This window comes from Rutilus rutilus (genome assembly GCF_951802725.1).
Source record: "Rutilus rutilus genome assembly, chromosome: 9".
Lineage (NCBI taxonomy): Eukaryota > Metazoa > Chordata > Actinopteri > Cypriniformes > Leuciscidae > Rutilus > Rutilus rutilus.
Genome location: NC_140223.1, coordinates 32,569,728 through 32,597,372, shown reverse-complemented (window position 1 = coordinate 32,597,372; position 27,645 = coordinate 32,569,728). Strand labels below are relative to the sequence as shown.

General features: G+C 39.8%; 1 protein-coding gene across 6 annotated transcripts in view; it reads right to left on the bottom strand.

Moving 5' to 3' along the window:
- The window catches only part of fndc3a (fibronectin type III domain containing 3A), a 95,429-nt gene that overhangs the window by 48,045 nt on the left and 19,739 nt on the right, over nucleotides 1-27,645 (bottom strand). For 2 of the 6 annotated variants that reach the window (XM_084419230.1, XM_084419233.1), the window contains exons 2-3: nucleotides 25,579-25,741; nucleotides 5,603-5,678 (exon numbers count right to left, since the gene is read on the bottom strand). In XM_084419230.1, the coding sequence (XP_084275356.1) occupies nucleotides 5,603-5,678; nucleotides 25,579-25,701 (199 nt within the window). In that variant the 5' untranslated portion in view covers nucleotides 25,702-25,741. Of the gene's footprint in view, nucleotides 1-5,602; nucleotides 5,679-9,587; nucleotides 10,067-10,146; nucleotides 12,550-25,578; nucleotides 25,742-27,645 lie in introns of those variants that run through there. The other 4 variants (XM_084419232.1, XM_084419235.1, XM_084419231.1 and 1 more) reach the window with 4 other exon arrangements.

Sequence of the window (27,645 nt, the reverse complement as noted above, 5' to 3'; positions counted from 1 at the left end):
TTGAAATTAACACCCGCCAACCTGCCAAATGCGGGTAAAAATCAACTGTGGCGGGTAACGCTGTCATCTCACTAGCCAATTTGGCGTGTTATTATGTTTACTCACTTTGCTGAAAAAGTTTGTGTAAGCCAAATCTGCACAGATTTAGCGCAAATACTCAACTGGTGAGTCATCATGATATATTAAATACAGCGTATGCGCAGAATCGGTCTTACTAACATGCCCGTCACTACGCAACAAATAACGGCGCGCTTGTTCATTTGCATTGAAGCAATTGCGAAGATACTCCACCGTTTTTTCATATTAAACTATGTTATTCCCATAGACAGTATAAGAAGTGGACAGAGCCATCTCATTGGAACTCAATTGAGACAAGTGATGCCCATTTTTAGCGATTTTTTAGGACTTCCGTTCCTGACGCGCAGACTCAAACCGACTCAAACAGATCTTGACGACGTAGATGTGACGTGAGCAACCCGTCTGTCTTCTAGTGGCTGTGGCATGAGAAATCTGAATCATTCCTTTCCGAAACTTGCAGAGACGGAGAGTGTTGGTAGGAGGTGTCCATGAGCTAGGAGCAGGAGAAACTTTTGCTAGGTATTCTGATTAATTATTTTGTCATTTTGCCTCCACGTCCCCTCGATTGCCCGCGAGCTTCTCCTCCCGTCCATACAGTAATCTCTCTACTGTGCGACAGAGAGTCGCGTGGTTATGACGCAATCGTTAGCCTACTTTTACAAAAACTGCTCCTACAGGGCCATAACATAAGCTACAAGGTAATGGAGCATTTTATACATTGTCGTGTTTCTTTAGAAATAAATAATGGACAAATGGAGTCTTCAAACGCCTCAGATGTAAAGTTATTCACTGTCAAAGTGACGCCAAAATGAATGGGAGTCAATGGAATGCTAACGCAAGTGAAGTTCTGCTACAAGATGGTGGCACGCGGCCGGCTTCAACTTCCGGTCGACTTCCTTCCCGCTTGGTTATTCCCTTAACTAAGACGAGTTGATACATACCTCCTCAATCGCTCTGGTGCGCGGCGACACTTTGATAGCACTTAGCTTAGCCCAGTTAATTCATTAGGAACCAAACAGAGATGAAGTTAGAAGCGACCAATCACCTCCACGGTTTCCCTATTTAAATACAGTTACACGAGTAGTTACACGACCAAGTATGGTGACACAAAATAAAACGTGGCACTTTTCTAAGCGGGTAAAAAGGATAACTATAATGTATGGCGGAATAGCACTTGAAGTTGGGAGCACTTCGACTCGGCGCAGTAAAAACTCACTAGTTGGTTCTAATGACAGAGGGAGAGGATTTTTCAGGAGTGACTTTTTACTGCGCCGAGTCGAAGTGCTCCCAACTTCAAGTGCTATTCCGTCATACATTATAGTTATCCTTTTTACCCGCTTAGAAAACTGGGCTAAGCTAAGTGCTATCAAAGTGTCGCCGCGCGCCAGAGCGATTGAGTGCACGCACTGAGACGAGAGAGGCATGTATCAACTCGTCTTAGTTAAGGGAATAACATAGTTCAATATGAAAAAACGGTGGAGTATCCCTTTAAAAAGCATTTGGTTAACAGAAAAGAAAGACATTGCTATTTTCCAACATCCTACATTTGCTTTGTACTGTATTGATCTGTCCACCTAAAACACATTTTTGGTGATGAAGATGAAGGGAGGAGATGGCTGGATGACAGGATTTTGTTGGAATAAGAAATGAATGTATGAAATCCAAATTTTATTTTATTTTATATATTTTATACATAAGATGTGACAGTTAATCTGGTTCATTTCTTTTTTCTTTTAGGCTAGAAGAAGTTCTGAATGGCCGGTAACTTAATTTAGTAGCCAAATTGGCCGGTGGGTAAAAAAGTTAATTTCAAACCCTGCTCATGACGTTTAATCGAATCTTAATCATCTGGTGAGAAAAAAAAAAGTTTTCTTTGGTGACATATGCCAAATTTCTCCAATCATTTAGTCAGTTTTAACAGTGCCCCTCCAAAACCGACTGCAAGCTAAAACTCCCACATTTCAAACACCAATCAACAACCGTTGGATAGAACCAAGGCCTCGCACTACATTACTTCGAAAATCTGTTACAATTGAATGCGTGTCACAATATGGAAGAAAAAAAATATGTCGCTGCTTCCACTTCATAGCAACTTTAAGGGGTTTCTACTTCAGTCACATCGTGCTGGGCAGCACCGCCCACAAAGAACATATTTAGCTTAAGTTATCTTTCTACTTATGTTGAACATATCTTCATATGGATTGGGTGATCACCTGACTTTGCGTCATTCAGTGTTCGCTTCCCGATAAGAGACAAGCTAACAAAGTGCTAGCCGTAACTGTAAAAGAAAGAAAAAGAATGATGCCCTTAGGTTTTAAGAACAAATTGGTTACTACCACATCCATTTGGGTTTTCAGTCAAACGCTAATGCCGGATGATAACATCAATCTCATTTCAATGCAGCTGACTGCTTCACAAGTTCAAATCCTTGCCAAGCTAATCAGGCAAGCTAGGGATGGAACAATCAGGCTTACCGCATACAATGAGCTGGATGCTATTGTTTTTCTAATCAATAGCTTCCCAAGGCACAGTAATCTTTCAATTACAGTCACACTCCACTTCTTCCTATTGCAGCAACTGCCAATCAGGGAGGTTGGCAGTTCGTAGCCTGTTCGCACCGTCCCACACAATGGCTGTAGACAAAAAGAGCTCTTCGCAAACTGAGAGGGGGTGTAAGACATCTCATTGCAACCCTGCCGAGACCCACCGAGCACTAGCTGACTGTTGTGACTGAGCTTCCGACACATATGGCAATTATACCCAACACTGGATGGCTCTTTTAGTGAATGAGGATGTGTTGGAATTGGAATTGGATGTGAATTGGAGGATGACTAGGAGTCACGATGCAGTCGTGTGGAAAGTGAGTTCAGTGGGGGGTATTACAGTGTAGGTCAGTAAAACAAAGTATTTGAAAAGAACAGACAGTATTTAAGCACCTCATCCAAACCAGGAAGTTCTGGTGTCTGTCCTCACTGAAAGCAAAATGTTGAGATTTGACTGTGGCAAAGAGCTAACCAGCAAAATAAATAATACAAAATATTGATTTATTGCTTGATATGACGCCAAAAAAAAAAATCAAAAGAAATCAAAACATGTCAATGTGTGACGTTACTGACTGTCACGACTAGTTACAACAAAAATTCTGAAACTCTAAATACTTACTGCCTTCGGAAAAAAAATCCAACTGCAAAGTTTTCTGATAAAATAGTAATTAATAGATTTTAGGCAGAAAACCCTGAAATCTCCTCTTTTGTTGATAGCCATTTTAAGCCCAAAGTATACTTTGGCCGTCCACGCTCCGCAACGGTCCTCGCACTGTCCGCGTTACGTAATTTTCGTCATCAGGAGGTTCTGCAGACGTCCGGGAACACTGTCCCGCATGCAGCCGCAATTTTGTGTCCGCGCGGATGGTGCGCGTACAACAGCGCATGTGCGAGTGAATTGAGCGTTTGAAAACAAAGTTCACTAGATCGTGGTTCACAAAGTTCACTTCTTATCTGCTCACGGCCAAAGGAGTATACTTTGAGGCTTTCTCGCGCGCCTGACTTTTTGCAAAATGGAGCGAAAGGCCGAAAAGTGCACCTGGGCCTTTAAACACTTCTCATTACGAGTTTGGGAAGATCGTTGGTGCGTGTTGCTTTTCCAAATGCACGTTATAAGTAGTGCTGCGTAACGCTCAAAAGTTTGATATCGATACAGATACCTTGACTTCGATATATCGGTTCCTGAGCGATATTTCTATACCAATTTTATGAAATCCGTTTTAACAAGATTTACCCCAAAAAAGAAAATTGGTTTTAATTTCAGTTTGTTTACTTTTTACGGACTTAATGACTCATATATGTCATTTGGGGGGGCTGGGGGGTGGGGGGTGGGGGTATATGCCTCGCGCTCAAGCGTACGCATAAAGCTTGCTGCAAAGCACTGGTAAAAGTATCTAAAAGTAGCCTAATTATTATGAATGTGTCAGGAAAAAATAGCAAGGAGACATTTTAATAGTTTATTAAATAAACTAGTGTTTTCAAAGATGAAGTTGACATTGCTGACTCGCTTTTTACCGCAGTATAGTGAAACGTGCGCATGCACCTTTCATTTGGATTACATAATCAGAGAGTATTTGTTTTTGGATTTGAATTTGTTCGTTCAAAAGTAGACATTTCAAGCTTTCTCATGTCTGCGAGGCAAGTATACTATATGCTGAGTTTCGGTTCATTTACGTGACGCGCTCAAGTTCTTCTTGCAGTCGAAGGAGGAGCAACTTTCTGCTCTTAAGTTTATTCCATGAACCGTCAAGTGCTTAAACAGTTTTGTTGTGTTGCCGGTAATTATCTTGCTGCAAATACTGCATCCTTGGCGATTTAATCACACAAAGCCATATTGAAATTTAAATTAATCATGCAGACATAGCTTGATTGTTTTGCACCTTGTGGAGTGTGCGCATAAATTTAATTGAAATCCAGTGGTATAGGGCAGTGCATCACGTTAGATTGATTGATTTATTGCGTTGGTCTCAGTTACTCATGTTGCCTCAAATCAACAACTCTCACTGGAAATTAATGACGTCTAGACAGAGATAGAAACTCGGGTCTGCGACTTGGACTCGATTCGCACTTAAGTCGACTTGGACTCGTGAACAAGAGACTTGATACACACCAAGCCAGCATTATTTAATAAATGCGTGACGCATCTTAAGGCACACGTAGCCTATACACCACTCATTGGAAAAGTGCTGTTATATAAATGAACAACAACAAACAGTAACAATATAGTCTTACCGTGAGATAATCTTTGTGTCATTTAATTTGAAAAGCAATCAATTAATCCAAAGGGGAGCTGTGGTGTTGCAAAGCTGTCAAGAGGTTTGCTTGCTGTCTATTTTGCTGTCTACATTTGTCCTTTTCATGTTAAACACTGTTCATTACAACTATTAATTAATTAGCTGAAAGAACTATTGCTAAAAATAGAACAAAACCTTGAGACTTGGACCTCAAAGACTTGAGATGGTCAAAAACTTGACACTTGACTTGGCCTTTAGGGACTTGTGAACATGTCTGTTTCTAGATGCTTTGATGCTCTAAATCGCTCTCAGGGTCGTAAACAGGGACCTAATAAAGACTTTTTTATAAGGGTATACCTGGTTTCACTCTATCGAGATTGAAAATTGTAGTAGTTGCATTCCATATAAATCTAAACACTAGATTAAAAGGGTAAATTACGCCATAGTTTAAACTTTAGAGGGGGCATTTGGGGACACTGAGGATTTGTGTTATTTACGACTGTTTAAAAAGATAAAAATGGTACCCTCAATTATCTGGGAACAGGGACACTCAAATCTCTCCAATAAATTTGGAGAACTTACACAGATACTGCAATCAATTACGAAGGAAGCCCCAAAGTGGTAATAACAATCATCTGAACTTGTGATTTGGCTAAATTAAATGCCACCTGTTCGTAGACTAATGTAATTATGTCTTAAATTACACAGAAATACTACTCAACACAAGAGGAACTTCTTGAAGCTTACCTGTGATACACTGAAACTGACCATCATCTCGCTGGATGGTGAAGGCCTCTCCTGGGTTTACCTGCACCAAGATTACCTGAAGAAGGCAAGAAAGACACTGTTAGAGGAAACCAGCCTGTTCAGACCACTTCAAAGCTCAGTACTTAGCTAAATACATTCCCTGATTCCGTAAAATTACATAAGCCGCTTGGATGATAGATAACACCGCGCTGAATAAAGATACACTGTATCGATTTGAATGGCCCTACCTGTGAGGGCTGCATGAATAAAATCTAAAAGACTGAACTTCCTGCTGCCTTCATCTTGACCTCATGAAACGCCAGCGCAGAGATACACATGGCTCAGTTTTATTCTAGGCTAATATATCTAGCATAAAAGTGGCCATCATTCAGCCAGGCAAAAACAAGCTTTTACTACCATCATTTTCTTGTGTGGCTATACATAACTGACACGCAAATAGATGAAAATGCATCCGAGTGCTGCAGAAAGTGGAAACACTGTTTACTGACATGACGAAAAGGCTCTGATTCCCAGAAAAAGGAGAGGAAAAACAGGAATATATATATATATATATTTTTTTTAAACTCCTCTAGTTTTACGATCTATGACTGCGGCTTAGAGTAATCTGAATCGTGAAACAACACAACCAATTTCATTCAAAGTTTTACCCACTCAAACCCACTCATATTTCATACTCTTCCATAACATTCTAGACAATATTGACAGCAAGAAGAGTAATATAGGGACCAAAACACAACATGTTAAGGGGAGACACCCCAGGTGAATAGGAAAAATAAATTAAGTTATAGATATCAGCATGAATCTTCCCCAGTTGATTACTGACATTAAGACAAATATCTTTTGTATTACAAGTTAAGAATATTTATGTTTAAATATGCAAATGCGCTAATTTACATATATTTCCAGAAGAGAAATCTGAACATTGGATAAAGCCAGATTCAAAATTCTTGTTTCATTTTGTTGGAATATTAGAGTCAAAGGTTTTTACAGAGGGGATTTTGGATATCTCTTATTGTCACTCCATTAATCAGAAAAAATCCAATTTCGCCCCGTTTTTAGGTATAAAATGTTGTTTAAATCAGAATCTGAATGATATATGAACAAACCCCTCTGTAAAAACCTTAAGAATATAGATAGGAATACAACTGGAAAGTTTGGTTTATGTAAGTGCTGCTGAAGTGGAGATTTCTGGCTCAGAGTATGAGGAAAAAAACATTGAGAAAACGGCCTTTAAAGATTTGTATTGTAAAAATTCATACTTTTTTAGTGGAAACAACTATTTACAGACAAAATATCTTATCAAATAATTAGCAATCAACAATACAAACCACATCAAAACTTATAACATAGCATTTATGGCCTTCACAACCCCAGTGAAAAACACACTCTGGAAATGTCAGAGCACGTCTCGTGATGCATCCGAACGAATCACGTTGTCAGAAATTGACATCAGCCAATGAGATTTCGCTTTTAGAGTTAAATGCCCCATTGTACTTTCACGATTGGTTGCTGATAAAAAGGAAATGGCCATATTTGGATCCGACAGCATTGTTCAGGAGAGAGAGAGCTTTCCAACGGTATATGTGATGACAGTGTGCAGACAGCGATCGCGGAGCAACGGGATGATTTATAACGGCAAATTTTGTTGAATTTAGGAGAAATCTACAGACGCAAATAGACAAAGTGTAGTAAAATAAAGACCTAAATGTGTATTTCAGACTTTTTTTTTTTACCACAAGTCTGAAAGAAGACAAATTGAAGACAAATAGTCCAAAATCTCAAAATTGACCAGTAAAAAAAAAAAAGTTTTTGCCTGCCGTGTCTCCCCTTAATGGCCTCTTTGTACATAAAAAAATTAATACAAATACATTACAACCTCCATAAACATACCCACAACCTTAAAGCCACATGCCAGCAACCACTCAAAACTCCTTAAGGTGAATCCACTAGGGGTGTAACAATACATAGTTATATCGCAATAAAAAGTGACAGAGTTAGTTTTATCCAAGGCTCAGCTTACTGCATTTATAAGGTATAATTCACCCAGAAAATGTAAATTGTCGTCATGTACTCACCACTTAAGTCGTTTTAAACCTATACGATTTTTTAGGTTCAACTTCCAAACACAAATGAAGAAATTTTTATGCAACCCGAGAGCTTCAGTGCCTCCATTTAAAGTCCAAAGTCCATTCGTCTAAAACTTAAAGATCCCAAAAATGTCAAAGGCATCATGCAAATAATCAATCGAGTAGCCTAATCCAAATCCAACAAAAACGCCAAATTAAATCCAACTTAAGGCTGCCATTCGTACACCAAAAATTTTCAATGCGCCGTTTTTTATTTTTATTTTAAGTCAACAAATATTCTAAATTTTAATCTAATTTGACAGCCCTAGTGAGTAACACTGACAAAGCCTTCTCTCTTATTATCTGTCACTCCCGAAAGAGGCCCATCATTTGCCTAAAGATAAAACTCAAACTAGCTGGACATGTCCACATCTGGTCGGCAGAGGTTGCTGTTGTTCGTGTCACCAGAAGTCACCCGCTTTTACTGAAAATCAATTATATTAGTGTCGCCAGAAGTCGCTGAGTAGGTGGACAGGGTTTTAGCGATTAGAAGACAACCTCCTGGCAAACACTCCAACAACATGGCAGTGAGTTCTGGGCAAGCACCACTCACATTTTTTTTCCCGAAAAGTGCTAATTCAGTCAATAGTGAGCTCCAAACGAGTGCTCTAAATTGCTCCTTGGTAATGTGTCTGCCAAGTAATTAAATGTGAAAGCAACCAAACCAAGTAAGTTCAGGAAACTGCACAAATTTATAACTCTAAAAAATCTAAATGTTTCTGTAAATGATAGCCCTCTACAAAACCACATAAAGAAGGGCAAGGCAGGACTCCTGCGTTCAATAGACCTGGTGCAAATCGACACATCAGATCACTCAAGGATGAATGATGATAAAGTGGAGAGGACAACATCACTGGCTGTGACGTCCAAACCCACGTCACTCGCATGGCTCTGAAACGAGATGGAGAGGTTGGTTCAGCGCTCATCAGAGTACAACTTGTTCCATGAAAATCGCTCTGAGTCAGTCTTCCATTGAGCTTTTGTTAAGGCACTATTGATGACACATCTGTCTCGGAGACGAGCAGGGGCACTGATCTATTTCAGTAGAGCAGGGGTCCTGATCTGAAAGCCTCCAGCAGGAAGTCATTTGACTGGCTGATTTTAAAACATATGCCACCTCGTTCAGCTCTCTGCAGTCCTTCACTAAAAGGCTCAATGTTTATGCCTTTCTCATGAGAGGATATGGAATGGGGTTGAGTCACATCAAAAGGTGCAGATGAACCGAGATAAATGTCATGCCGTGACCGAGAAATGCATTTTGCTATCAGTCAACAGGTAGAATAAACACAAGGAGAGTTCAAAATCCTAAAAATGTAATTAAGACGTTCAGTCAAAACAACATTGCTGAAAGCAGAAAGAAAAAAAGACATTGTCCTTTTAGAGAACACACTTTGAAAATAATCAGGGATCCTGGCATACAGATTATTAAAGAGTTGTTTCTCCAGCATCAGTTAAGAATGTGTACGTGTTCTCAAAAGAGTTGAACTCTGGAGCAAAAACATTGCAAATAACGCGTCATGCCAAGAACAACAGGAACATGTGGCTCTCGCCTCAGCTGAGGGTTAAGAACTGACAGTCCTTCCGGAGGTTAAAAAAAAACAACAAATGAACGAAAGGACCAGCTTTCGTTTATCTCATTCTCATCTAAAAGCCAACAGCATCAGTCAAGAATGACGGGGGGGGAAAAGGTCTACAAGAAGAGAATATTTATCTACTTAATAGATACAAACACAAATGAATTTCAGTCTCATAGCCTAACCTAAAAATAAGCACAGCATTTTCCCTAACAGTGTGCGTTTCAAAGAAAATAAATGTGTCAGCGCAGGCAATTTATTTACCTCAGACTTGGGGTGGAAGTCACAATTATAGCGCCTGAACTCCCACGGCTTGGGGCTCCAACTGCGGGTCTCCCCTAACACAGCCATCCTCTGTACGTCCGTCTCACTCTCTGTTCCCATTCATAAGTGCCACCGAGACACACCAGCTATCCCTCGACTGCTGCACACACACACACACACACACACACAGGAGCGTGTTCTCGATCGACCACATGCGCAGCAGAGAAGAGCGATGCATGAGCAACAGCACACGCAATGATGGGGGTGGCTGAGGGAGGTCTTATTGAATTAAGGTTCAAGCAGCTACATGCTGTTGCGTTCACGTGTGTATGTGAGCCCGAGCTCGCAATTACTCCTTCTTGCTCACTCCTTTGTTCTGCAACACAGCTGTTTATCCCCCCCCCTCCTCCTCCTCCTCTTCTCCTCTCCTCTCCACTCTCTGTTACAAGTCTCATATACTGCATTATTGACACATTCTCCAGGTCTCTTTCCTTTGCCAACATGCAGTTTTAGACAAAGCAATGTATGTTGTGTGAGAAAAGACTGAATCTTCACTTACTGTAGCCCGCATCTCCCTCTCATCCAGCCACAGCTGCTTCAACAGGCTGGCCGATATTTTAAGGTATCTGGTACCCTCCCGGGGGGGTCCGAGCCACCCTTCTCCGGCTTCACCCAGTGTTCATGAGATTGGAAGGGCTGCGCGGTGGGTTCGACACATGGGGGCCTGCGTGAACTCTTCACCCTCTTAAGCAAAGCGAGAGGAAGGGATATAAGTCTCGCCTAAGTGCGCTAGCTGGAAGCCGTTCACAAGATAACAGGAGCGAAGCCCATGTTTGCACTCTCCCTTTCTCTTTTTTTTTTTTTAATCTCTCCTCCTCTCTCTGCAGTAGATGGATGACTCTCCCTCTTCTCTCTCTTTCTGGCTCCAACTCTGCCTCGCCACCGCCGCCAGTCTCCACGGCAACCCCTTCAACAAATAAGCCCTGGCGATGTCCGCAGCGCGCCACCAATGAGGAGGACAGCTAATCGCCTGTGTTACGCTCGCGAGGGGAGGAGGACCACGAAAAGGAGCGAGGGAGGAAGGCCACGGGCGAGTGGATACAATAGCTCTTTCCACCGAGGGTTTGTAATTCTCACCTTTCCCTCGGTGCCTTACCGGCATTGACTCGTGACTGTTCTTTGGTGAGCGGTGTGTGTGAAAGCGAGTGAATATGGATGTCGTCCAGACTTTACAACCCACCTTCAGGTAGTGCCAAGTACTGGACTGGCATGGATCCAGCAATTAAAAACAAGGATAGGGGTCCTTAAGTTATCCTTGACTTCTTTGTTCTGCGTTTTGCTTTGGTGACAATAGTGAGGGCGCACCGAGCGACACGCACTCATTCACAGACGGTCACTCACGCATGTCCTCCCTCCTCCTCCTTCCCGTCTTCTTTCTATTCTCCATTCACTGAGCGACGCTGCTTCTATTAATACCATGATCGATGTGCACGGATATGAAGTTCAGGTAGTGTAACAGCTTCTTTCGCACCTCAGCCCTCACCTCTATTACAGCTGTGTGTTTCGGTCCTCTTGCTGCAATACACAGCACGGAAGAGAGGTGCGAAAAGTAGATGCATGAATAGAAGTGACACCCATATGGATAATATGAACCTACCTGTTTTTCTTTGAAAATGATCAATTAAGCCCGTCCTTGATGATACTCGACACAGAAGGAAAGGGAAAAGAAGACTCGAGTTTCTTTGACATTTCTCAGACTACAGAAAGCCGTTTTTCTCAGGCTAGAAAAAAACTCCTCTTAAGATGGGAATGCCCGAAGGCAGAATGTTCTCATATACTTTACCTGTGTGTTACAGTCAAATCCAGACTAATCAAACAAGACATTTGTTTTCCTTAAAGCCGTAAGAAAGAGTACATTGGTTGGTCGTCTGAACGACTAGTTGGTTAAGGATACCATTTAAAACTAAACCGATTTAGTGTCAAGTTCGTCAGACATGTGACGTCCCTTAAAAACATTAGCCCTTCAACTGGGTAGCTGACAAATATCCAACAAATAAACATATGCCTTATAACCAGGATGGGAACAAATAAATAGGTTCACTCTTACCAGAATCAGTATTATAACGTTTCCGTTTCATCTTTTATAACACAATATTTTGACCAAATGTATTAAACCACAGGAAAATCTGCCAGTTAAATGGTTTCAAGTCATTTTTCAAGATATTTTTGGCTATTTGCGCATGTAAAACGAAATCCTTGGAAAACAGTTTTTTTTTTTTGACAGACACATCCATTCTAATTGAATTTAATTTAACAATCTTGTCGGTTAACAGTTAATGATCGGTTAACAAGCGTTGATTGTCAGTCAGGAAAAGAAAAAGAAATAAACATCCCTCGGTTCTACACTATCCTGCAATTTCTGCCGGTTTCAAAACATACGCTAAGCTGCATATTCCCTGACATTCTTTTTCACGTAAATGTAATGCTTTAACAGTTGGTGACATATCCCTATTCCTATCACACATTCGGTTAAAAGTTTTTGAATTTGGAAAACATGCTTTTTCTTTTCATGCTCCCTGGGCTTGAAACGGCCTGCAAAATGTAGTTAAACTAGAGATACTGCTATCTCTGAATACTTTTAAATCTCTTCTACAAAATGTTTTAAAGGTGTCTCGCAAGTGCTTTTCTTGATTTTACTTTTATTAATTGTTATGTATGAGTATTGTTTAGTTTTTAGTAGGGCCGGGACTCGATTAAAAAAAAATTAATCTAATTAATTAGAGGCTTTGTAATTAATTAATCGAAATTAATCGCATTTTAATTGCATATAAATTAGGGCTGTCAATCAATTAAAAATAATTGTGTTGAACATGTTATTGAAATAATGTTCAAATGTTCAAAGGGTGAGCATTGAAATAATTGTGCCTAGCAAATAATCAATACAATACAATACAATTGAACATTATTAAATTATTGAACATTATTAAATTATACATTTGATATTAAACATTAAATTTTAAACATTATTTACACTTGCTTTACAGGTTTTTAACATTACTTCGAAAATGCTGAAATTTAAAGTTTGAGATGTTTTTCATCTGTTTTAGAAAGTATTTTTAGACTTTTGTTTTTTCATAATAAAACTTGTTTTACAATCTTGAGCGTGTGTTATATTTTTATTAAATGTGTTTAATTAAGCCATTGCTGCAAGTAATTTGACAGTTAACAATATTTTAGTGTACAGTTAATCACAAATTCAGTCAGCATTGTCATGACTCATTATCCCATGATGAAAGGTAAGACGGTGAAACAACGTCACGATATCAACGTTGATTCAATTTGCAAAACCGAAGCATAATTCATCATTGGTTCAACAACGTCGACATACAATCTTTATTCACCCATATTGAAAGAAGAGACGGTGAAACAACGTCACGAAATCAACAATGAAACAACGTCACGATTTCAACGTTGATTCGTTTTGCACAATCGAAACATAATCCAACATTGATTCGACCTTGGTCCCTTACGTTCACCGGTGAATCAACGTTGAAATGCCGGCTGTTTTTTATAAGTAAATGTTCCAATCAATGATCCAGGCAGCGCCAGCGCGTTCTCGTCTCCCTCCTTCATTTTACAGTTGAATTGTGGCTAGAACGGCTCCAGGTTCAAAGGTCAATACGGAATGGATTAATCTGCAAAAAAATTTTTAACGCGTTATTTTGTCTCAGATTAATTAATCGAAATTAACGCGTTAATGTCACGGCCCTAGTTTTTAGTTTTTTGTGGCTATCACTGTGTGAAATTCTTTGTGCTGCCGTCTTGACCAGGTCTCCCTGGAAGAAGAGATTGGGATATCTAAATGGGATTTTCCTGGTTAAATAAAGGATAAATAAATCCATGGAAAACCTCTAATGGCAGCACATTGCCATCGCAACTAACCTATTATAGAGTGAAATGCCCACGCTCAGTTGTCAAGTCATTTTGGACACGTCAATGTCACATTTGCGGAGGCCGTACTATTTTAATTCATGATTGGTTGACTGCCAAACAAAAATAATAAACAGAACGATAAAATAACGTTATTAATCGGTTAATGGCCATTTCAAACAAGCATTTCTGTTCAGAACGATTAAACAATTTCGTTTCCGTTTTTGTTTCCGTTCCTTGAACGGGTTCAGAGCCCTGCTAATAACTAAGCTTAAAACCCATCACAGTCCTCACAATAAAACATACAGACTACACAATAGCCGTTTTTCCATTACCCTTCAAATTGCGCAAATTGCAGTGGTTCCATCACAGAAAGCCACAAAATCACTTTCCAGATCATTCTCATTCACAGTTCCATGCTGGTGGAACACTCTCCCCACCCTCATCCGGAATGCAGAATCCCTGACAACATTCAAAAAACAGCTGAAAACCCATCTCTTCCATGAGCACCTAAACTCATAAAAAAACAAAACAAAAAAAAAAACCTTTCCCTTAAAATCCCACTTATCATGCTTATGCTACTCTGAATAATGCATGAACTTCGTATTCTGAACACTTCTTGCGTTGTTGTTGTCTTTTGCCTCTTCATGATGACTCGCTTAATTTAGTCCTGATTTGTAAGTCGCTTTGGATAAAAGCGTCTGCTAAATGACTAAATGTAAATGTAAATTGAAAAAATGCCGAATGGAAACACGTTAATTTGGCAAAAATTCCAATGTATCGCAAAAAAGTTGAGGTGGTTTTTCAGGCAATTAGAAAAATGTTATATTTCGTAAAACAAAAAATGGCAATGGAAACTATTTACAGGTCACCTGACGTGGCGCGGTGTGTTTTGACAGAAGACAAGACAGAGTTCTTCATTAAACTCATAAAAGGCAAAAGTATTACGGGAATACTGGATTCTAAACAACAAAGAAAAGGTCTACAATTTTTTAAGACCTTGAAGCAGATAGGAGGAAGAAACACTTCATATGTGCCGCTCCCAAGTATAAGGGGATTTCCTTGCCATTAATGCTTGGATAACGCACCTACGTCTCACCTGTTGACAGGAAAGAGTGTATGAGACCAAAAGGAAAGTGAATCAAAAACATATCAATGCTTTCTGGTCGATTTAGAGCCATTTATATGAGAGGCTTAATGGAAACGCCGTCATGTCGCAGTAGTTTTTTTATCGACATTTAGAAAATATCACAAAAGTTTTGTGCAAATCTGTAATGGAAACGTGGCTAATGACAAAAACAAAGCTCAGTGAAGGCGATTTGATGCTCAACAACTTTAAATAGATTGCTATGGGGTCACGACGATGCTGCTATATTTGCATTGTAAAGTTGTCGTGTCATGATGCACGGTTGCTTCCACAGTCAGCTTGGTAAAACCCTCTCCACAGTCCACACCTAAATTAACCTATATTAAAATATGAAATGATATAAATCATCCTGAATTATCCAAATACAGCTCTATGAGGTGTTCATCTACTTATTTTGTCTCTATACATATTCAAGCAAACTGGCAGGCAATTTCTTTAATATGTTCAGACTATAAATTGAGGCAGTAAAATGTCAGAGATAAGAGATGAAGTATCCAGGTGGTTGAGTGACAATGATTTGTACGAGCAAAGATTAGAGACGGGAACATTGTTGCTCTAATGCGTCACGACCAGGCTGAACTTGCCGGGTTTAGGCACAAGGCCATCAGGAGGGGGGGGGAGCGAGAGTGATTAGCAAACACAGCTACAGTGGTTAGCGCTGGCTTTATTACCCTGGAGATGGGCCAGTGGTGCCGTTGCGTTCACGGCTGTTAGCAACTGACGTCTGTGCTTCTCCGATGAGTCAGGGCTCAGGTTCCTCACTATTTGTTCCTCTTTAATTGTTTACCGTGTGACAACGTGGCACTGCAGCTGGGCTGACACGAAACAGAAATATGTGACATCGAAGAGGAGCCTCTGGATGACGATGCCACACAGGAATAAGCAAGAACCATGAAAACATAGGTTCACATAGTCTCAAAGTAAATGACTTCAAGGCAGAGGCATAATCTCAAACCTCTTTTTCCAGTGGTTTCCAACTTTTCTATGGTTTAGATGGCACAGAATATAGTTCAATAGTCTGAAACTGCAGTGTTTCCTATGTTCTTAGCATTAGTACAACTGAAGCTAATGCCAAGCTAACTGAATTGTGTCAAAAACAGACATGCATAGGCCTTTGGCGCTTTGCGTTACTGTTGCAAAGCAAGAGACCTCAGCAAGCTCTGGCAGAAGAGCTTTACAGTGAGACTGTGGGAAGTATTGATTTACCAAGCAAAGAGCCTCAAGGCATCGTGCCTTTGGTAAGAGTGGGTGATGCTGTTGTTGGTCCAATAGGGGTTTGTGCAATAGTGGTCATTTCTACCTCCTCCTCCCTTTGCTTGCTCTCTTCGAAGCCTGATGTGCCACACAGAAGCTAACGCTAAATATTTTTAGCTTAAATAAAGGTGTTAGCGGGGAAAGTGATGCTAAGTCATTGTTCAGTACATTTGAAGCGTAAATACAGGTGGTTATCTATAGAAAAGCTATTTGAAGAGGCCGCTTTATAATAAAACGGTAAATAAAGGTGTGGATAAAAGCGTCAATAATAAAATGCAAAACTGTGACAAGATACTGATCTTTTACAGTCAACCTGAGGCGCATACAATGTGTGCAAAGTGCGACCTTAACCTGTGAAGAATCGAATATGTGCCCCCAATCCAGAGCCTGCTAACATCAAAGCTGGACTAATATCTGCAATTTGTATTCCATGACAAGCATTGCAGGTGAACCTAAACTATAGGTGAATGGGACATAACCAGCATTGTAGGGAGCCCATTGTGTGAAAGCAACCTCACCCTTTTTCCATGATGGTGCAGACAAGAGTGAGAATTCAGCTCCACAACAGAGAATGGGAAACGGTTACTTGAGATGACTGTCAGCTCTACAAAGAATTGTCCATTTTCTCTCCTATTAGGTGATAAGTGAGACACCCACAAGAGAGAGGGAGAGAGACAAAGACTGAAACTCATTGCTATGGAAACATTGCTTAGTTCACCAATGAGCACAGGGAGGAGTAACGTGTGTGTGTGGGGGGGGGGGATTGGGGACAAAGGGAAAGATTAATGTTTGGTTCAGCCATTTTATGGTTTCAGAGGGCACGGCTCGATGAATGCCCGTAACTCAGGCGCTGCGTGGTATCACGGGCACGACACATGAATCCACCCCCAGCTCTGGTCTTAGGCCCAGCTGTGCGTCCCCTGTCCACCTCCTCACGTCAGGATGGCGTTAAGCAGAGCAGGAGGGTGAGGAGGGTATTCACTTTCATTTCACCCAACTGACTCACTCGATAAAAAACAGCCTCATTATCCACATCATGTGGGGGTAATTTCTTTGTGTGCTTAAAAGCCATTTAATGAAGCAGAGTAATGCATTCCTAAATAAAATGGAGTTCAGGGTTGAGTAAAGCAAACTATCGGATGTGCGCATCGACTAATTTGACAGTAATTTAAACTGAAGTTTTGTAACCCACAAGTCGACTAGTCTAAAAGTAAGAACCCCTCTAAAGACTTATGATCCATTTGAAACACTCAATGAATCAAACAGTCAAATCCCATAATAAATGCCGCACACTTGGCGAATAAAGCTGATTCTGAAGCTCAGTTGTTTTTTCGGAGCTGAAGTGAAAACGCGATTTGCTTGCTTCGGCTAACTTTGGCTGTGCTGAATAACGCATGGCTCTAGTGGAATTATGCCAGTTTAACATGACAAAGCTTACATAAAACTTTTCAGTTTAATTTCTAATTCAAAATACATTTTGCAAAATGCATATTTTTAAATACAAAATACATCTCGTTTGCCTTTTGAGCGGCCATTTTCAGTGCTCTCCACGACAGGAAGAAAACGCATGGAATTTGAGATAAAATGATTAGGCCATACCTCTTAATGTATTATTTTTCCAAGTGTTCTATATTAATGTGCTATTTAAAATGCTTTTAAATATAAATGTAACAAAGTTCAAGGCGCATGGAAGAAGGGGAACCGGTAAGCGGAACTTTTAAAATATATAAAACGAAAGTAAACGGCAGGTGCTTCATAGCAGACTGCCGCCCATACATTGACAAAACCAAGCGGCAACCTTCCGGTCTCTCTCTTGAATTCAACACAGAAGTGACTTAAACTGCAATTCATCGACTAACTGCTAGAGACAGGCTCCAAAAGAGAGTAAATCCCATTTTTTTTATAACTCCTCGGTTTAAATTATATTAAGCTGCATAATTGAGTGGCAGGTGCATTGCTGCTGATGTCACTACTACGTGCTGCCAAGATGGCAACGGCCAACTCCGCCCACTTTGGGCTTCAAAAATGCTCTTCAGAAACCTACGGGTGATGTCACGGACACTACGTCCATATTATTTTTACAGTCTATGGACTAAACGCAACGTAAACGTCCCAGGCCTGGGGCCTCATTTATAACCGTTGCGTACGCACAAAACAGGCCCTGAGAGAGGCGTACGCCACTTCCGACGCAAAAGTTGTGATTTATAAAAACAAACTTGACGGGAAAATTTGCGCACCTGCACGCAAACTCTGACCCATGCGTACGAACGTTTTGGAGATGGAGCAGTTTGGCGACACCGATGGTAAGCTGGAGATAAATGTCTTTTGGTCACTTTTAGACTGAAAATCTAAAGAAAATTAAACATATACAGAAAGATAATACAAATATAAAATTTCACTCACCAAGCCTGCCACTTGAAGCAAATATCCATCCCTTCTTAAATGTCCGCGCCAGCGAGCGCGTTGGGCCGTTTAGTGAAACTGACGCAAATAACAGTTTAAATAAATAAAACAATTATTTAAACTATGTTTTACTTCTGATATAAACATTTAGGTTAAATATGCCATTCAAATTAATGAAGTTAAACACTTAAACATGAAATCATTACTGAGAAGTTACAACATTTTTTATATTCAAATTCAATCAATAGATTGAATGATGTTTTTGAACACTTTTCCTGTGGCGTGCTGTTTTAATGTTTTAACCACAGAGATAATTGCTTATGATAATACTAGATTGTCTGAGAAAATAGTTTAGTGCAAATAATGCCCAAGGCCTATCTGTTTCCATTAAAAATATAAATCAATTAAAATTCGGCCAGTGGAAAAGATTGAGAAAAACTTTCTCTGAAATGTATTTTACACTATTTGATTTATGTATTCAAAAACAAGGCAAGGATAGGCAACTACATGATTTTTATTAATGTAATGTGTCTTGTACCGTTAAACGTTATCACGTGGATTAATAATCATATGCAAATGATATGCAGATGAGGATCTGCATAGTAAAACTAGGCGTTGTAAGCTCCATATATGGTTATTTCGGGGAGGAGACGCATGTGTGCACAATCTTCCGCTGACTAAGATTTATAAAGTGAATTCTGCGCAGGTTCTGGCGTACGAACGGTTTTATAAGTCTGAATATTTTTTTGCGTACGCCATTTTTGGCTTTCGGGCGCACGTACACTTTTAGTAAGGTTCCTACGCACAGTTTTATAAATGAGACCCCTGGTCTTTTCTCATCTTCCACTGTTGTCACTCCTCCTCTTATCCTTCGGAGTTCCTGGGACTCCAGACTGGTGCAGCAAGTAGTGACGTTCATTAACACTCGCGCCACCGGCCCCACTCCGTTTCCACGGCTGGCGCCCTGCTCTTCACCGTAACATTAAAAACACAGTAATTTGAACTATAAAATCTTATGTATTTTCTACCATGTAATCGACTAGTTTTGCACATCGCTACCTCACAATACCATATACATTGTGAAACGGTGATTTTGTAAGTGGATTTAGAATAAAACTGCTAAGAGACGCTCAGAGTATTGGTGAGATAGACTGAACCTTCAGGTTTCGGCATCTCTCTTCACGTCGTTTTTGTCCAGGATGGCGAATCATAAAAAGCTCATGACAGCAATGAGAAATGCTAGTTTCAGAGTTTTCTCCTTATTTAGACAAGTCGCTTTACTAATTGAACCGTATAGTAAATGATATGCACAAATGAATAAAATTAAGAACAAATGACATACGTCAATATCCATTATATTGGAAAAGCCCTAATTGCGTTTACATACCAATAAAAGTAAACGAGAGAAAAGACTGGCTTTCGCTTTGACTTCCTGTTAACAGGGAAGAGTGTATGTAGACCAAAAGGAAAGTGAATCAAAAACATATCAATGCTTTCTGGTCGATTTAGAGCCATTTATATGAGAGGCTTTTCGGCACAACTAAGATCACTCTGTTCTTATCCAGCACAGGCTTCCTGCAGAGTGGCCGTTTCTACTCTGCCTAGAGTTTGTGCTCTTAAGGTAAGCCTGGCTGCCCGGTGTGTGCACGTACAACCAGAGTGTTTGAAGTCCACATAAAAACCTGAAACGATCCAAGGTAGAGGGAGGAAAAGACTTTAAATGAAAGCGTAAAAGGCCTCTTGCTGGGAGGAGGGAGGAAAGGGGGGTTCCACCAAATCTTTACAATGAAGAGAACAGCTGGGCACCTGGGCACCTATTAGTAAGTATTGATAAACAATGGCCTGATTCATCTTGTTCTGGCTCTGGCACAGACAAACAGGCAGGTAGGGAGTAGAGAGGAGAGGAGAGGAGAGACATAGGTGTAGGTACGAAAGGGAGATGAATAGAAACTGTGATTCATTCCACTTTGCTTTCATGAGAGAGCAGCAGCGATGTTGCCACACTGATATTTCGCTTCCCTCAGTGCAACTGCGACGTCAAATGCACAAGCGCTACGCGGCACACAGTAGGAGGGAGGAGGGAACCCGGTTACTGAGTGAGAGTCCAGTGGGAAAGGTCAGGTCAGAGGTGCAAGTCATCATGGCACGTTGTCACTACTGTTTTCGCCAGGATGTGTCACTCGGTCCAGGGTCACGGGGACTCAGGGTTCCTTCAGTTCTGGTGAAAACTCCTTCCCCAGTCTCTCTTACGCAAACACACCTCCTCGAAACACAGACCAGGAGTCATTTGCTTTACCTTGAGCTCTCCCAGTTGCAAACATCAAACACACACCTGGGGAGGCGCCATGGGTGTGATTAGTTGTAGGAATAAAAGGCCACATATGAAGAGAAACGCCAAAGGCACAAACAAAGACGCTTGCAATTATCACAGAGCTAGCCCTGGCATTTCACACTGGTAAAGACTCATTTGTATTCTTGCACTGCTGTGGAGGCTTGACATGAAACCCATCATGCTATCTCTTGCACATGTGGATCTTGACAGGTGGCATCTACCTGTTCCCTAACGGAAGAAAGCGTCTGCATCCTAATATTGCTTTCCATTGCGTCTAGACACCAAGAAAAACTAGGGTATGGCATTAAAAAAAAAAAAAAAGAAGCAATATCATCGTATATATCCCATGCTCTACAGAAGCCATTTCTATCAATGACTCCAACCAAAGCAATTCTCCAGCCTGTGGTTTTATGAATGAGGAGAGCAGGTGGTGATAAAAATGAACGGGGATAAAAAGGGTCATAGGAATGGAAGATTGGAGCAGGGGACGGTGTGTATGCATTTTCTGCCTCTTTAAGTGCTCAGTGGACCAAAGGGAAGATTGGGAAGGGCTTGTCAGGTGATCGCTGCAGGGAGTTGAAAGTCAACAGCACGCTATTAAAAACACGGCCTTGCCGGCCCTCGATAGACTTCCACTACACGTGGTGGGTGAGTAAAACATCCTTAAACAACTCCCACCATTCTTCAAATCTTAGAGAGCCTGAAACAATGGTTAACACTTTTCTGAGTGCACTATAATTTGCCAAGCCACAAGTGTACATAAGAGTGCATTTACTCATTGCAATTTAGGGTAATTACCAATGAGATGGACTGAAATTCCACTTCCTGAAAACACACCAAAATATGACGCGTTCAAACAAGGTGAAAGGCATTATAGTTTCTCCTTCTTTGGAACAGCAGTCACGATCACTAAAGAGAAATCAGCCTGACGTTGGTGAGAGTGACAGCAGTAGCACCAAGCCTTGTCACGGACACTGACTCTCGCCGTGACAGCCCCAGGGGCCAGCGACGGACGGACAGCTCCTCGCCTTGGACTTTACTCCCACTATCACACTTCTCCGTGCAGGGGTCAGGGTCAGGGTCAGTGACGCAATGAATGCCCAGAGCCGTTAGAGCTGATGCCGACACTTTGAGAGTTACGCCGCTCCTCGTCTGATGATGACGGAATGTTAACAACATCACAAGAACAATTGCTGTGCAGCAACATTTATTTAATAATGCGCTGTCAGTCGTTGTAAAACTTCACGGTTTTATGGACACCGCCATGTTTGATACTGTCGCTATGGTTCATTAGAAAGCAGTTGTGACTTCAGCGGTTTGATCACACAGCTGAATGAACATACTCAAGCAGCTACTTTAACCTCCTGAATGAACGAAGCATTTCAGGATTCACACTTGATGCTGTAAACAGCAATTGATGCTGTAAATCCCCATTAGTGACTGTGAACGCAGCCATATTAAACACCTTTCCTAATTAGGCCTACACTGCATAAACCTTATCTTTTGTCATAAATAGTATCATTAGGTAAAACCTCATACATAGATTAGTTACGGTTATTACTTTTTGGTAAATTAACCAAAGGATTAATCATCTACTCAGAAAATAAACAATAGATTAACCGGGGCGGGGGGGGTCGTTACTTTATTCGATTAATCGCACAAAAAAAAAATTGATCGATTAAATCAATTAAAAAATAATAAAAAGGATCCATAAAATTAGTTCAAGCCCTAATTATGTATTTGCCCCTTGTTTTACACCACGTTCTCATGCCACGAATATGAAATATTAAGCTATAGATAGCCAGAGATGCGATGATCAAGATTTTCCACGTTTCCACGTCACGTTAAATCGACCATTATGGATTATTTACGGGGTTTTTTAAGAGCTGAGCTGCTTGCATGTAATTAAAATGAGCCACTATAAAACATGCAGTGCATCAGACTAAATTTAGACTAAATTCAATTTTACTTTAATTAATTTTGCCGCCCTATTTATTCATTAATGATTTAATTATCAGCTTTTCATCAACTCGTGAATCTTCTGCAGTTCCCTCATCGTGTGGGAAACCTGGTGTCACAGTTTTGTGTATTTGTTCATTGCGATTTTTATTATTACTATTATTAGTAGAAGTACATAATTTACTATAGTAACTTAATTGTATTTATGAATTTATTATAAAAACAAAATATTGTGAATTTAATTAGTTTATTTATATTACATTCTTAGTCTTTTCATTGTGTTGGATGTTGGTGATATATTACTTACTAGATGATAATCTTAGGTAATATCAGGAGCTATTGAGGAGAACACGTGTAATATTAAATAACAGCAGGACCTAATGACAGGAGACTTGAAAAGAGAAGAGCTTTGTCGTTTGGTCGAGAGTTATTTAATAAATCTTTCTGAATTATACTCCACCTTGTAACCCATTTTATTATTATTTTTCTCACGTCCGAGATGCTGCGTAAGCCTAAAGTAAGCTTTTCATTTTCATCATACCTCTTCCCCCTCTGAACTGCTCAGTCTGGTCTTGCCGATACTGCCCTACGCTGTATTTATTTTGGATTATATCTATTTGGATAATTACCCAACTATTGCAAAAGTAAGTCTGAAGTCTTAAAAGAGGCTTGTGTATTTTTCGCCATCAAATATGACAAAAGAGTTGCAAAGTCAGAGTAACCGGTTTGTTTGTCACGACTCCATAATTCTCAGGGCACAAAGTGCCAGCATGCCATTTTGCATGTTTTAACACTAGAACTACCAAGCAGAACTACCACTAGAACATTTTGACTGTTTTAAAATTTTGCAACGTAAAAACTTTGCTGAAATAAAACCCATGTAACTATAGGACCCTGCTTTTTCCTAAATGTGTCTATATTTTATTCTATCATTGTTATTTATTTTATTAAAATTACAAGACACAAAAGAGTTTTGAGTATTTCTACCTTGAATGGCCATACTGACCGTATGCATACAATTTTCATTGTAATTTTTAGGGGTGTAACGATATTCAAACCGAACTGAAAAACCGCGATACAGTCATGGCGTACCGAGGACACCCCGCCCCCTGCTGCCCCGGCCCATCCCCGGCTCAATGGACCTCATGTCTTATGTGTACACAACGAATACAGCGTTATAGCCTAACCACCATTAACACCCTATAATAGCAAGCTCCGTATTTTGTTACTTTCGATAATAAGCAAGGTGTAATCTTTCAAATTATGTATATTTGATCACGAAAGTCAAACAATAAATGCCGTTTTGGCGCTCTTTGATGTGGCGTGACAGATCACTGTACATTTAAAGCGGCAGCGCGGAGCGCGAGTAAACGCGATTCTCTTCCTCAGTTACAGAATAAACATGAATGGACACCTGAAGGTATGTTAAAATATACAGTATACTTACTGAAAGGCATCATAACTTGTGTAATCAATCGATCAGTGTTTCAGCAGCGGAAAGACGCCAATAAAACGTCTTAGTTTGTCACATAGCCTTATATTTACCTCAGGCAAGTCATTCAGTGCCCACAGCTTGTTGGTTCCTAAATGAACTCTTGCACTAAATAAATGCACTATATTAGCCTATATAATATATTTTACTTAACATGTTAATGATTGATATCTTGATTATTTAATGTAGCCTATGTTTCAAATATCTGTCATGAAAATGACAGCAACATAGTTATATTTCAATAACACACTAGAGTAGAAAACATAAGTTAATGAGAAAACTGCCTTATGTGCAGTTTACATGTTTTCATACAATGTGTTATTATATCTAAAAATAAATAATATCTGAAATTAGGCTAAAAGTCAAGGCTCTGTTGTTAACCTTTAAGGTTATAGTAATGTGTGGGCTCCCTATATAGTTTACAGCATTAGCAGATCTTTTTTTTTTTATCCTTGCAAAAAGTTTAATTTAAAGACAAAGACAGAATTTGTTCATTAAACCACTGTAAAAAAAAGAAGCAGCAATTTTAGCTTTCTAAACCCCCCACCCCACCGAACCGAACTGAACTGAGATGTCAAAACCGTTTTGTGTATCGTTACACCCCTAGTAATTTTACAGCATGATATTTTTACTCACTAAAACAAATATTGGTTACTAAATCCGTTCGTTTTCTCGCAGTTTATTATATTTTCACATTCTTTTCCCGTGACGGTCAGAATGGCCAGTTTGGGGCATATGCGTTTCATATGTGCCCATAAAAGTTTTACCTATGCATTGAAATGCATATTGGCGATGTTTTTGTAAGTTATTGTATTCTAATATCCAAGGATGAATACATCTGTTTTCATTTTACAAAGATAATAATAGAAAATGTATATCTGTAATTACAATAGCTGTTGTGTGGTTGTCGATTAACTAACACATTTTCACATAGGCCTACATTAGAGTTAAAATGTAGTGTTCTGATGTTTATTATTACCTATCCTAACATTACAGATCCAATTATTCTTAGATTTGATATAGTTTATTGAAATTATATGCAAATAATGTATGAGCGGTCAGAATGACTACTATGGCCACTATAGTAGTTATAGAATTCCGGTAGTTCTAGGGTTAAAATGCCTTAATACAAAATATAAGTGTTAGTATTGCTAAGAAATATATAAAATATATATTTTATTGTAAAACTACTGAATTTAAAAGATTGATTTTTTTTTTTTTACTAAATATAAAACAGAAATTTTATAAATATTGACATACATCAACATCAACTAAATCGCCCACTCATTCTCATGCATTCTCACAGACCTGGCTTAGCTTTCTCTCCTGGGTTCAGCAGAACCATATAAGCGAGTCTGTCATGAGAAATTATTTCAGCAGAACTTCAGCTGTTTGCGGAGTAGAAAATTGCTTTTCCTGCAGAACACAGCTCAAGGACTCGAGGGAGGAAAAACCTGATGCCGACTTCTCCTACCTGTTGTGGTCCGTCTCCGTTGACGATGTTGGGCGGGTGCGGAGGGGGTGGCGGGGAGGTGAGCATTGGGATGTCTGGGCTGAGCAACTGGCCGGACTCCAGTGGGGAGGTGTGTTCAGCCATGACTCCCTCATCCACACTACAGGAGAGGCACTGCTTGCTCCTGAAACCACAAAGGATTCAATCAATTACATGTACATTTCAAATATAAAATACAAACATTTTCACAAACTTGGAAATTTACGTATGAGATTTTAGCTGGATTTTGACAACGCATCACTTTCTGTTTTTTTTTTTTTCAAACCCACAACTACTAAACTTGAGCACCAAACTTTTTTTGCACTGCTTTTGCTATATGGCACTATAAATCGTGCAACTTACACTTAAAAGAATAGGTCTGATGTTACTTTAAGGGGTCGACCGATTTAACATTTTTACCATTAATCGGCACCGATAACCGATTGCTGGAAACAATCGTTATCATCAAAAACGCATACAGATAGTTTTTCCGTCCATCGCTGAAGCGGCTGAGAAGGGTCTGCTGGCATTATACAGCACGAGAGCGGCCACTAGAGGCGAAATAAAAACTATCACTGACGCCTCCTGGAGTTTGTTTTGACACGCGAGACACTTCACATGCGGATTTAAAACAGAATGAAATGGTAATTTCAAAAAAATGGTAAAGTAATTAATTTGTTGACTAGATGATGCATTAGTGGAGAACAGCAGTATGTTTGCCGTCGAGGCTGAGAGGACGCTAACATTAGTAGTACCTCAAGCGGTTAAAACGGTGAAAGAAAATACACGCAAGTCCGTCCAAAACGTTTAATGTCACAATTGTTACCATCTATTTGCATTAGTTTATATCCAGCTGGTCGCATTTATGAAGTTGTTATGCAGCAAAGTTGCATATTTAAAGCTTGTGACATGAGAAAGCAAACTAGCGTCACGCAGATAACAGAAACATGTAAACAAATCAGAATCGTATTCGATTTCAGTTCTTTTTTATCATCACTGTAACGCATATTTTGTTATACGGTAATCATCAAGTGTTCTAAAATAGAAGCAAATAAAGTGTGTGAATATACAAATGTGTGTCTAATTTCAATGCTAAGGCGTTTGTGTAAAATAGATATTTAAAGATGGCCATCTTTAAGAATGACTGTTTGGATTACGAAGCGGTAACACTTTACAATTAAAGCTGCAAGCAGCATTTATCGGGGTTCAAGCAATTAAGGCCTTTAAGCACAAAAGCATCAAAAGTTATTAAGTTTTATTTAGCAAGCATGTAACCACAGACACCATAGATGGAAAAGACCATTTACAGCCAATACAGGCAATTTACCATAGGAAATATGGTTTTCAAAGCTTTTTGCCAGTTATAGCGCCACCTATGGTCCGATCTCCATGAAACTCTGCAAGCTTCTTCACCATGTTATGACACATATGCTCATCAATGTTTGTGAAGTTCTGAGTTTTCATTTGGGATTTATAGGGTTTTGAGTGTATTTTGCCAGGCCTAAATGACCCTGTTACAGCCACCCAAGTGCAAAAGTTCAACTTTTTTTTGATAATTATTGATCTAGAGAGTCCAGAGAATTGTCCTAGACTGGTTTGGTTCCGATCGGGCGAAAAAACAGGGACTAGCTCGCAAAAGTAGGTTTTGGACAAAATGCGACATAGCAGAAATTTTTTCCTGCCTAAATCGAAATTGGAGATAGCCATTTTGTCCGCCTTGAGGGATCACAGTGGTCTAAAACACTTGAGTCTGGGACAAACGGTCTAAGGGTTATGAGCGAATTGTACTTTTGGTTGCTATAGCGCCACCTATGGGTCAATCAGGGTCATAATCTGATAGGTTCTCCCCAAATTGAGGCCTACCACCTGGCCAGGTTTCAGGTCTCTAGGCCTTACGGTTTGGCCTGCTCGATGCGTTTTACAAATCCTTACAATTACAATAGGGTTTCAGCATTTCATGCTTGAACCCCTAATTAAAAGTCCATTTGTAACATTAACTAAGGTTAATATGAGTACTGGTCATTGTTAATTTCAACATTTACTAATACA